The sequence below is a fragment of the Jatropha curcas genome, chromosome 9 (assembly GCF_041381405.1).
Source record: "Jatropha curcas cultivar XTBG-Jc1 chromosome 9, XTBG_Jcur_1.0, whole genome shotgun sequence".
In the NCBI taxonomy this organism is placed as follows: domain Eukaryota; kingdom Viridiplantae; phylum Streptophyta; class Magnoliopsida; order Malpighiales; family Euphorbiaceae; genus Jatropha; species Jatropha curcas.
In genome coordinates this window covers 3,252,385-3,263,737 of record NC_143159.1, presented here as the reverse complement: position 1 = coordinate 3,263,737, position 11,353 = coordinate 3,252,385, and the positions used below count along the sequence as shown (strand labels likewise).

At 35.4% G+C, this 11,353-nt stretch overlaps 2 protein-coding genes across 2 annotated transcripts; both read left to right on the top strand.

Moving 5' to 3' along the window:
- LOC105630894 (cytochrome P450 81Q32) lies at positions 1–1,952 on the top strand. The gene is made up of 2 exons (XM_012212882.4): positions 1–1,074; positions 1,219–1,952. Exons 1-2 carry the CDS (start codon positions 154–156, stop codon positions 1,834–1,836), a joined length of 1,539 nt encoding a protein of 512 aa, XP_012068272.1. The 5' UTR covers positions 1–153; the 3' UTR covers positions 1,837–1,952.
- A 373-nt stretch (positions 1,953–2,325) lies between these two features.
- On the top strand, positions 2,326–5,710 carry LOC105630898 (MFP1 attachment factor 1). The gene is made up of 2 exons (XM_012212885.4): positions 2,326–2,924; positions 5,414–5,710. Exon 1 carries the CDS (start codon positions 2,398–2,400, stop codon positions 2,893–2,895), a length of 498 nt encoding a protein of 165 aa, XP_012068275.1. The 5' UTR covers positions 2,326–2,397; the 3' UTR covers positions 2,896–2,924; positions 5,414–5,710.
- Positions 5,711–11,353: the final 5,643 nt, after the last annotated feature.

Below are 11,353 nucleotides of genomic sequence, written 5' to 3'. Positions count from 1 at the left end.
TGTGCGCCTCCCCAAAATTGAAGTTACACTCACACCTCACGCTTGTCAAAAGCAACTCAGACAGGAAGACTGATCTACAGTTACTTAGCTTTGTTATAAAAACAAAACTTCTGCTCTCGTTCTGCTTCACAGAATCATAAAACAGATATCAGAATGAATGAGATATGGTTTTATTTCCTTTCTACCTTTTCCTTAATCTTTCTTCTTTCCAAGCTCTTTTCACTCAAACAAACACAGCACAAAAAAATCCCTCCAAGGCCACCTGCAATTCCCATAATTGGCCATCTTCATCTCATGAAAGAACCTCTCCACAGAACGTTACAGAACATAACAGATCAGTATGGTCCAATCGTATCCCTCTCATTTGGTTCCCGTAATATTGTCGTTGTATCATCCCCAAATTTACTTGAAGACTGCTTCCATAAAAACGACCTTCTGTTTGCCAATAGGCCTCACCTTTCCGCTTTCAAATATCTAGGGTGTGATTACACCACTCTAGGTACTTCCCCTTATGGCGACCACTGGCGAAACCTCCGTCGTATTGCTTCGGTTCAAATTTTCTCAACAAATAGGCTTAACAATTTCGACAGCATTAGACAGGATGAAGTTAGAATCTTGCTTAAAAGCTTATTTGCAAATTCGCAAACAGGTTTCACGAAGGTAGAGATGAAATCGAGGTTATCGGGCCTGTCTTTTAATATTATATCGAGGATGATATCTGGGGAGAGATACTTTGGAACAGAGGTGGAAAATTTGGAGGTGGCTAAACGCTTTGGCGATATTTTGAAGCAGACTGCTGAAGTGAGTGGAGGTGGAGCAAGTGCAACATTAAATCTAGGGGATTTTTTGCCATTCCTACGGTGGGTTGATTTCCGAAGGATAGAGAAAAGGCTGCTCAGATTGCAGAAAAATTTGGATGAATTTTGCCAAAGTTTGATTGATGAGCATCGAAAGAATAATAATTCTTCCTCACAAGAACAAGGACGGCCTAAGACAATGATCGGTAAAATGCTATCTTTACAAGAATCTGAACCTGAGAGCTATTCCGATGAAATCATCAAAGGCTTTATACTGGTATGCCATCTTAATTAGCTGACAAGTTAAATTAACAATCCTCTGATTAAGCAGTGATTTATACTCAGATTAAACAAAAGAACAAAACACTATTGATATCAAAAGAACAAAACACTCTGATTACCATGTCAAAATTTCATGTAGGTTATGCTACTTGGGGGAACTGGATCAGCAGTAGCAGTGGAGTGGGCAATGTCGCTTCTTCTTAACCATCCTGAGGTTTTAAAGAAGGCCAGAGCTGAGTTAGACAAAATTATTGGTCAAGAAAGATTGGTAGGGGAAGACGATTTTCCCAAGTTGCCATACCTGCAGAGCATAATAAACGAGACACAACGACTGTACCCAGTAGCACCACTTGTGACGCCACATGAATCGTCCGATGACTGCTTCATCGGAGGATACTATGTACCGCGAGGCACAATGTTGCTGGTAAATGCTTGGGCTATTCACAGTGATCCAACAGTATGGAATGACCCAACAAAATTCAGGCCTGAGAGATTTGAAGGTTTAGATAAAGATGCACATAAATATAAACTGATTCCATTTGGGCTGGGAAGAAGGGCTTGCCCTGGAGCCCCTCTTGCAAATAGAGTAATGAGCTTAACCTTGGCCTCATTAATTCAATGCTTTGAGTGGGAAAGGCCCAGTGAGGAGCAAATAGATATGTGTCCAGGAACAGGAGATACTATGCCGAAATCAAAACCTTTGGAAGCCATGTGCAGAGCACGTGAGTCTATGATTAATATCCTCCATGAACTGTAATTACTGTTTGTATTTAATCATTGTTATCTAAATTAGTTGTCTTATAGTTGGTTTTCCAGTTTTTTGATGTTGTTTGATCTTTTTTGGAGAAGTGATGCGTTGGGAACTTGATTAAAGCTGTTTTTCCAGTTTGTCTCTGCCAGAGATTTGCTAATTTGATTAGAAATATTTGCTTTATAGATGTGAAACCACCCAATGTGGGTTATGATTATATATTTTGACTAAAAACCAAATCACTATAATAAAAAGTATCAATGAAAAACAGAAACTTAAAAATAATCGTATTCGAAAATGAAAATAATATTCGTTTAATGTAAGTATTAGAGACTTATTATTAATATTGGTAATTTTCTCGAGGGAAAAAAAAAATCCAAGAAAAAGCGAAACGTAAAGAATTTACCGTTCTAACACAAACCAGTGGACGTCAGATCTAAGGTAACCGGTCATTTTAACTCACCCGCAAATTGACCCCACAGTGCCGCTCCTTTCATTTACGCACTTCACACCCCTTTTTAAACGCACAAAACTTCTTTCCAAATCTAGACGAAGTTCTTCTCGAAAATGACCGATTCCGACAACAGTACCACAACCACAGTGCCACCGTCACAGGAAAAGGACTCGGCTCCAGTGGAATCACAGCCACAGCAACAAGAGCCAAAGAAGCTGAGCAACAGCGGTATTTCGCTGAGCATTTGGCCGCCGACGCAGCGCACTCGAGATGCCGTCATCACGCGTCTAATCGAGACTTTATCTACTCCGTCAGTTCTCTCCAAGCGCTATGGATTGATTCCCCATGATGAGGCGGAGGTTGCTGCCCGACGAATTGAGGAAGAGGCCTTTGGTGTGGCTAATAGCGCTACTTCCGCCGAGGATGATGGCCTTGAGATCCTCCAGCTCTACTCCAAGGAGATAAGCAAGCGCATGCTAGATACCGTCAAAGCTCGGCCCAGGTCGGACCCCGCTGCCAATAATGGTGTGTCGGATACGCCGAATCCTGATGTGGTGCCAGTGGAGGCATCCACCGAGGAAATTTCGAGTGCCGTTGAGAATGAGGCCTGAGCATATTAGGGTTTTCTAGCTTCATATTGGTATGTTTTAGGTTTTTTTTTTTTTTTTTTTTTTTTTTTTTTTGTGTTTATTATCTTGAGATCTGTTTGTACTAAATTATGGATTTCTCTGATTATTATATGATAATAGTTTCTTGTTACACTACTATTTAGATTCTAGGATTTGTTTCTAGTTTCTGAATCTTATAGTATTGAACTTTTTTCTTTTTTCGGTTGTCATGTCTGTTTGATGAGTTAATACCTGTGTTTTTAATCCTTCTCTTCTGGGTCTTACAAGAATGCTCATCTTGTGCAAACACATTAACATCTTAGCCACATGTATATATGTATGGGTTTCTTTTAGAATTCGTTTAACTTGGGCTATTGGTGTTTTCTGCAATAGTTCTTCTTGATTGTTCTCTCCTTTATGTTGATCATCCAGGTCTAAATTGCTTGAGTGATTTTGAAATCGGGCATTATAATATGTTTTGATAGTGATTATGTCTCTCTAATTAAAGTGAGCTGTTGAATGTGGCAGAGAACTTGAGTTATTGAATAAGTAGTAAAATGGATGAAAGGAACTACTGGAACCATGGTAATTGAGCCTAAGCATTTGTTATCAACAATTTGGTATTGTGCATTTTTTTTTTCTTTTTTGTGACTTTGTTGTAAACCCATGGGTGTGCAACGGGTGATAGGGCAGGTTCTCCCACTGCTCTTCTAAAATCCTTATGGGAAGTATAGATGAATTTAAGCTGACCCCACTCTCTTATGAAATACTAGGAGATTAATAGTTAAAATTGAAGTTTCTTCTCAGTATGCTATGTTTAGGTTGATCAAATTCATAATGTGAAAATGTATAAAAGCAATATGCTTGCATCAAGTAGTACAAGGAGAATGACTTTATTTTATAAAAAAATGTCTGCTCAAATATTTATGTATATATTTTCTTCCCTCTAATCTATGATTTTACTTCATTTTCTTCATCTAATCTGTAACATTCATGATTGCAGCACTGAAACATAGATCTGACTCTGTACCTCCTCTAATGTCTGTTCCTGTTGTTTTGATCATTCCCTTTTTCAGCACTCTTAATAATTGTTTCAACACTGTACGGATTAGCTTAGCTACCATCGTGTTAAGTGAAGGAAATTGTTCTTGTGACTGTCATATGATCACAGTGCATGTGATGACACTTCAATTTGTTAATTCTACAGGCTAATTGCATTCTACTGAGCAACCCTTCTACCTAGCCCTTTTACTTACATTTTTCCTTGTCAGCATCAAAATGTCGTACTCAAACTTTTCCCAGTCGGCATTAAAAAAAATTTCTCAATTAGAGAGTTAAATAGGATAATACTGGTATGGACGGTGATACCTTTTTTTGTGTTAATTTTCTTGGGTTCAACATATAATGTTATTGTATTGATCAAAACAATGATTTTCTCACTAAAGCTCAACTACCCACAATTTAAATCACTCGGTCTCATTATTTTTTGTGTTTGGCTTGTGTAATAGGTGTTGTGTAACCATAAGTTGATGCCTAACTAAAACTTCTTTCACGTTAAGCTTTTGTTTTTCAGTTTGATGAGATTACAGCAATTTTTTCAAAGTGACCTTATTTTGTGCCCTGTTATGCTTATAAATTTAACATCTAATTTTTCAGCCAGTTGAAATGATGTCTCTTGTATTTGGTGATGCTTTTAAGCTATTGCTTAGATGGGAAATAAGTTGATCATTCTCTCTCATTTTAGGCATCGTATGACACAAACTTAATATTTTGAGTTTTTGGAATGCATCAATTGGAATTTTAACATTGAAGTACATGAATATTCATTAATGATGCGTTCTTATTTCCAACATCTCATTTTGTTATTGTGGTTGAACTCACATCTAAGTTCCTTTTTCAAGCTTGGATAATTCAGTGGATAACTTCAACATGATAATTCAGTGCCCCCTACTTAGAAAAGAAAACCCTTCTGTGTTCTGAACACTGACAGTTTTTAGACTGTCACGAGTCTTGTAGCTGTAATGGTAATGGAAGCCATCCAGATGAATTCTGAGTTGTAGTCTCCTCAGTATGATAGCAACTTTTCTCTGTCCTTTTTCCCTCCTCCCCATAGAAAACCTGTCATTTGTTGTATTTATCTGGAAGTAAAGTTCTGGTAACATGTTTAGAATTTGTAACGTGTGAAAAAATCTTTTTCTTGACCAATAATTTCCTATTTTCAAGCATAACGTTGATGTTCTGGTCTCATGGCAAGGCTAAAGTATTTCTTGATGCATTATTGACATAATATCTGATTGTACTTTGGTTATTGGATCTCTTTTGTTTTATAAATTATATTTTGGTTCGCAAGTTATATATCCGTGATCCTTGAGTGTGTGATTGTCAAATAACAATTCCGTATCTACTTACGGCTAGATTCTGCTTGATGATGGGGGCAAAATGCTTCAGTTTAACGTGTTCTTTGTTTTTTTTGACAAGTACACTGTGCTTTATTGATTTTTTGTCTGGTGGTTCTATACAGATTCTTTGTAGGAGTTTTAGTTTTCAGACATCTTTGGGTTGCGTAAATTAGACTCGTTAAGGCTGGGATGGGATCGGCCTTGACAGAATTCCAGGGACTCAGGGAAGGATTTTTATCTCTGGCCTGAGATTGATGGGAAGTTATAAGAATTCAAGGTTGATTCATCTGAAGGATTTCTTTTTTCAGAGTGAAACAAATATAACGGATATCATGTTGAATTTTCAGTAATATTGATGTCATCTGATATGTATTTTTCCAAAACTGCAATCTCTCTCAATAACAAACTTATTTGGTGCATTCTGCTCGTCCTCTGTGTAATTTTAGGGCTTTTGGCCTGAGCATAATGCACATTGAGGCTCATTTGGATGAATCAATATAAACTGAATTGAGGAAAAAAAATGGCTTGTACTGCATTTGTTGATTCAAAAAGAATTTTGACTGCAAGTTGCGTTGCATCGTTGAAGTGCTCGATATCTGTAAAGTTGATCATTAATTTGTTTGTTTGCTGTAGTCATCTTGCTAATGTTTTGATTGCAGTAACCACCACCACCACCACCACCATTATTATTATAATTATTATTATTGTCAAAAGACTCAAAACAACTGTTTGTCCTTTAGAACTTGTTAAAAAAAAAAGAAAAAAGAAGTATCCTTTTAATAAACATTTGGGTGGAAGGCTCGAGTATGAACAAGGATGATGCTTTCAGGCATTGATATAACCATCAACTGTTTGCAAGTATTGAGATCTTTATCATTGTTACGCAGGCCAAACAAATAATTTATATTAACTTCTGAACTTTAAGAGAAATATTTAACTTCTGAACTTTAATAGAGAAATTGTGACACTTCAAAATTTTCAGGGATCTCTTGTGTTTCTCTCAGGACTGAAACTAACGCTTGAAGTACACTCATGGTGACGTGGCAAATTACATATGACAACTGGTTGGTAATTTTGCTACGTTGATTCCTGTTCACTAATTGCTGTAACTTTCTCCATTATTACTTTCCACCCTTCCTCTACTTGCACTTACATTCCCTTCTTCACCATGCTCGTCTCTTGCTCTGCATCTCCAAGTTTTTTGCCCAGTTTGGGGTTTCTTGCCTCAACATTAGTGATTGTTCTCACGCAGACAAAAACACAGAAGCTCTTCTTCAAAGATTCTCATTTTTGAACATCTAAATATCTCCTCCTAGACACATCTGAATTTGGATTCCCCTGCTTTTGTTTCAAAATCTGTCGCCAAAATTTTCTTATGAGACTCTATTGCTTTCGCTAATGTATGCTTAAACTCTTTTTTGTCCGTATGCAGTTGCATTTTGTATTATCAAGTGTTCAATGAATTGCATATGAAAAGCCAAGAAAACAAAACTAATAGCATGCCTAGTATTACCTCGAATCAATTTTTGTCCCTCTCCCTCTCTCTCTGAAACATAATTTTGTAGTTAAAATGGCTGATGTTGGAAGCAAATTTGAGCCCATTAAGGAATAGATTGTTGAGCACAAAAATTTGAGCCTGTTGGTAATTATCGGATCACTTTTTTCCCCTTTCTTATTTCTGTATTCAGGGATCAGGAGTTTGTGTCATTTCTATTTAAGAAAAGAAAAATGTTATATGAGGTTTTGGTTTGGATATCTCAGATTACATTCTCTCCTTATGTATTACAAAAGGGTGTCTATTGCTTAGCGATATTTCAGGTTCAATCGCAGTTAATTGGTCTCAACCCAACAAGAAAACCAGCAGTAGGATTATATCCGCTAGGTAATCTTCACTTATTTTTTCTGTAGTTATCTTTCTTTGATCTTGTCTTCATAATTTTCTTGATCCCCATGATCAAATCAAAAGTATTGCCATAGCAAACATAGATGGATTTACACTCTGGTTAAACGATAATTTCTGAGATAATTAGAAACAGTTCAGTTCAAAATTTTTTATTCTTTTACAACGAGCTCTGCTAAATAATATTAACCAAGATGAAGCCGTTGCTTATGATGCTACGGTGCTACTTTCCAATCTTTTTGAGAGGTGAAGGCAATGAGCAGTGGAATGATTTTCTATTGCTGGATGTCACCTCTTTGTCCCTTGGTTTAGGAACTGTTGGTATTTGCTGGTGATTGAGATATTGGTAACGGACTTTTGTTTCAGAAAAGAGATGATGACAGATAAAAAGGGGAATAAGAGTTTCGGACACAAGCTATTTTCAGCTTGTTCACTTGCTCTATCGAGTTTGTATACATGTTCTTGTGCCAGCAAGGCAAGAGGTACAATTTTAACGCAGTTGATAAATTCAGTGACAGTAAGTTTTTAGAAAAGTTTGAGGCACCACGAAAAGATAAAGTCTAGAAATGAATTTATGTTCATCGACCAATTGCACACCACAAGCATATGTACATTTTGTGTATGTATGAAAATGTTCTCACTTACTCAGGACAGAATTAATTAATTTAAAAAATAAAAAATAAAAAAATAATATTTTATTGAGAGAGTCAGTCGACAAATAGCAAGGGAAGCTATTGTAAATGTTTTTCAAATTATTGCAATAAGAAATAGGAAATTCACTTTAACTTGTTTTTCAAATATTGTCTTGTGGACGGACTGAGGGAAGCTGAGGTCGGAGAGGGAAATCTTAATCCTGTGATGTCTCGAGAAAGTCAAACTTGAATGCCACCAATGTTTCTAACTCCTCCTTGGGTTTGACTTTTCGTTTCATGTCTGTGTGACCACAAACTTTCTGTCTCAATTCATTGCTGCTTGAATGAGTTTCCCATTTATTTCAATTATTCACTTTTCTATGCTAACGTAATATTTTATTTTTCTTTGAGATTAATTTCAGAAGAAAAAAAAAAAATATATATATATATATAGAGAGAGAGAGAGAGAGAGAGGTTAGATAAATTAGTCGATGTTTGACCAATAGTATAAAAGTGTACGATTTGAAAATCTGAAACGAACAAAAGAAAAAACATTAAGAAAAAAAAAAGTCTCTACTTGCAGCCTTTATCATCTAAAATTGCGACTTGCGCGCAAAGATCCGACAGTAGTTTTATACGTCTGTGATTGTGTCTCGATTTGTTTGCCGTAGGTTAACATGCACCTTGAATAGCATTTTAGGCGAACTTTTTATCTGTAAAATCAGATTTAGAATATCAAAACTATGACTGTTGAAAAAATTTTAATTTTTAATTGAATATTATACTCGCTCAAATACAGAAATACATACAAATTTTAAAAAACAAAACTATGTACAGAATCAAATTAAATTGAATCAAACAAAATGATTTAATTAGTTTAATTGATTTGGTTGGTTTGATTTAATATTTATGTATAATTAATTTATTAGTTCTTTATAATCAAACCCAAAATTGAAATTATCTAAAATCATAAACGGAATCGCATTGATTAACTGAAATAACTGAATTGACAAATTAAAATGCAGGTGTTGTGCTCATCATTAGTGGGCACTAGGCAGTAATTAGGTTGGAAATATTCTCATCAACTATCTTACAACACATTAACAAAAGAAATCATCTCTAAAATTTAAAATATGGTTCCAATATTAATTACGTGATGCATTTCTAAAATTATGACATTATCTCTCCAAGTAAAACGACTCCTGTGATTTTACCTTACATTGGCAACAGAAATTCTTACCATAACTGGTGTTATTGCAATATGAGAATCCAAACTCATATCTATATATGCTAGCTGGGTTAAGAACAGCTGCAAACGACAAAGCATGGGCTCAAAACGCATATGTCATCATGCATCATCTTGTAGATGCATATAAGTAAATAGAGAAAGAACAATAAGCGCAGTTTAGCTCTCTCTCTACATATAATATAATACTAAAACTAGTCAAAGTTTAGCGGCGATATAGAATATGTGTCTCCATCCTCATGATCTTTCTTTGACTTTGCTTTAATTGCTTGTATTACTCTATCACAAAAGAGAGGGTCTTCGTCTTCGTCTACCTGGTTTTATTAATTTTTCTCAGGCAATGTTCTCAATTTCCAGTACATCATTCCATGCTCAAACATTTCATCAGTAAATATGCAAAAGGGATCGGTCAATATAATTAGTTAACCAAATTGTGTCACTAATATCATTTTCACTGGGATTAACAACGAATTACATGTATGCATCAATCTATATCTACGAAATCTATCCTCACTAAAGGAAGGAAAAAAACAAAAACAAACAAGAAGAGATTAAATGCTGTCTCAAATAAACATTATACAAGATGAAAAAGAAAAAAAATAAAAAGAATAATCTTAGTGGCCGGGGCCTTTTTTGCTAGGCCCAGAAGCTAATTGAAACATCAGGCTTCTAACAGAATCGCCACTGCCACTGTCACTGCTGCTGCTGCTGGAATTGTTAGAAGAAACAACAAAGGAAGCAACTCCATCTTTTTGTTGCTGTTGGCAATCTCCAGTTCTATTATTATTATTATTATTGGTTGTTGAACGAAGAGCTCTGCAATGGACAACACTCATCTCCGAACATAATAATACCAAAATCATTAATGGGACTAAAACAAAAGAAAGAGGCTTCATTGATGTTGGTGATGATGATCTCACTTTCATCATTGACATCTCAATTAATTCGGAATGGATCTGTTTAGTTAATAATAAGAATAATAGAAGTATATAGTTTTCTCTCACAAAGGGCAAATATATTAAATTAACTTGTCAAGAGGTAGCTAGGTGATGGGTACTGCAATGGTGGTGTGATATATATACAGGCAGTATTGAAGGACGGTGAAGGGTTTTGTTGAAAGTGGGACCCCTTGCAAGATTATTTGACTTGGCATGCTTCACTCATTTTTCTTCTTTTCTTTTGTCTTGTGAGACAAAATTTGCAATTTGTATATACATGTTAGCTATATTAGCCATTCGGGTTTTACGTTGAAAATCTAAAATTTGACTTTTTGCATATACTCTGTGCTCTCTTGTATAGTAATATTTCAAGAAATAGAAATTCTTAGATGTGTGAGTAATTTGCATGGTTTCACACACGGTTTCCGATCTAAGAAAAGCGTGTGTCTCCATCTGTATTACGAGGCGGTGTCCTCTTTCTTTTTCTGTAACAGAAAAGAATAACCGTCACATTTATAGTAATGCCACGTGTGTATTTCAGTTGGCTTTTTATACTGCAAAGGTCGTTTTTTTTAAACTGCTTTCCTCTCTCCGACTGCAAGACGGTGGTTGTGTGGGGTATGGTGGTGGGGGATGGGATAGGAGTAGCCATGCGTTGGCTGAAGAAGAAAAAGTAAAAGAGAATAGCTAGCTAGAGATAAGCAGCTGGCCGGGTCATGGTTTAACTGCGAAATTGAGGTCAGGCGTTAGCTGTCCCAATTAGAAACTTTTGACATGAGAGATTGAAGTAGTAATTGTCAAAGGAAGGAGCATGCGAACTCAGTATTTTCAACGTTCCTTTTCAATACACATGCTCTTCACTTCAGTCGTCATAATAAATGCCATATATAATAAATACGATACAGATAAAAAGAGAATTTCAAAATTCTTTTGAAACCCAAAGCCAGGTATACACACGCATGCACTTTTCACGTCGCAAACTCGGAGACTGTTTTCACTCGTTCTGCAAGCAAACCGGCTTGCTATATATATGTATAAATATAAATTTCAAGTTGGATTAAAAAAATTATTTTTTTACCTTAAAAATTAATATTAATTATCTTGAATTGATTTTAACGGTTTGCAATAGTAGGTAAGTGGGTTTTTTTTTTTTTTAATTTCTTAAAAATAAATTTCTAGTTTCTGCATATATATTTGAACTTAAATCAAAATAAATGGATATTAGTTGAGTGCGAAAAAGTTGACCATAATAATAATAATAATAATAATAATAATAATAATAATAATAATATGAGTTCAATTACTGCAATTATATAAATAAAGAAAATAAACAACACAAGCGTGTT

Bases quoted from the DNA above. Each gene is read 5' to 3' on its own strand.
- LOC105630894 (XM_012212882.4), top strand. From the start codon at position 154: ATGAATGAGATATGGTTTTATTTCCTTTCTACCTTTTCCTTAATCTTT. The intron at 1,075-1,218 runs GTATGCCATCTT...AATTTCATGTAG, and splicing joins TCATCAAAGGCTTTATACTG to GTTATGCTACTTGGGGGAAC.
- LOC105630898 (XM_012212885.4), top strand. From the start codon at position 2,398: ATGACCGATTCCGACAACAGTACCACAACCACAGTGCCACCGTCACAG.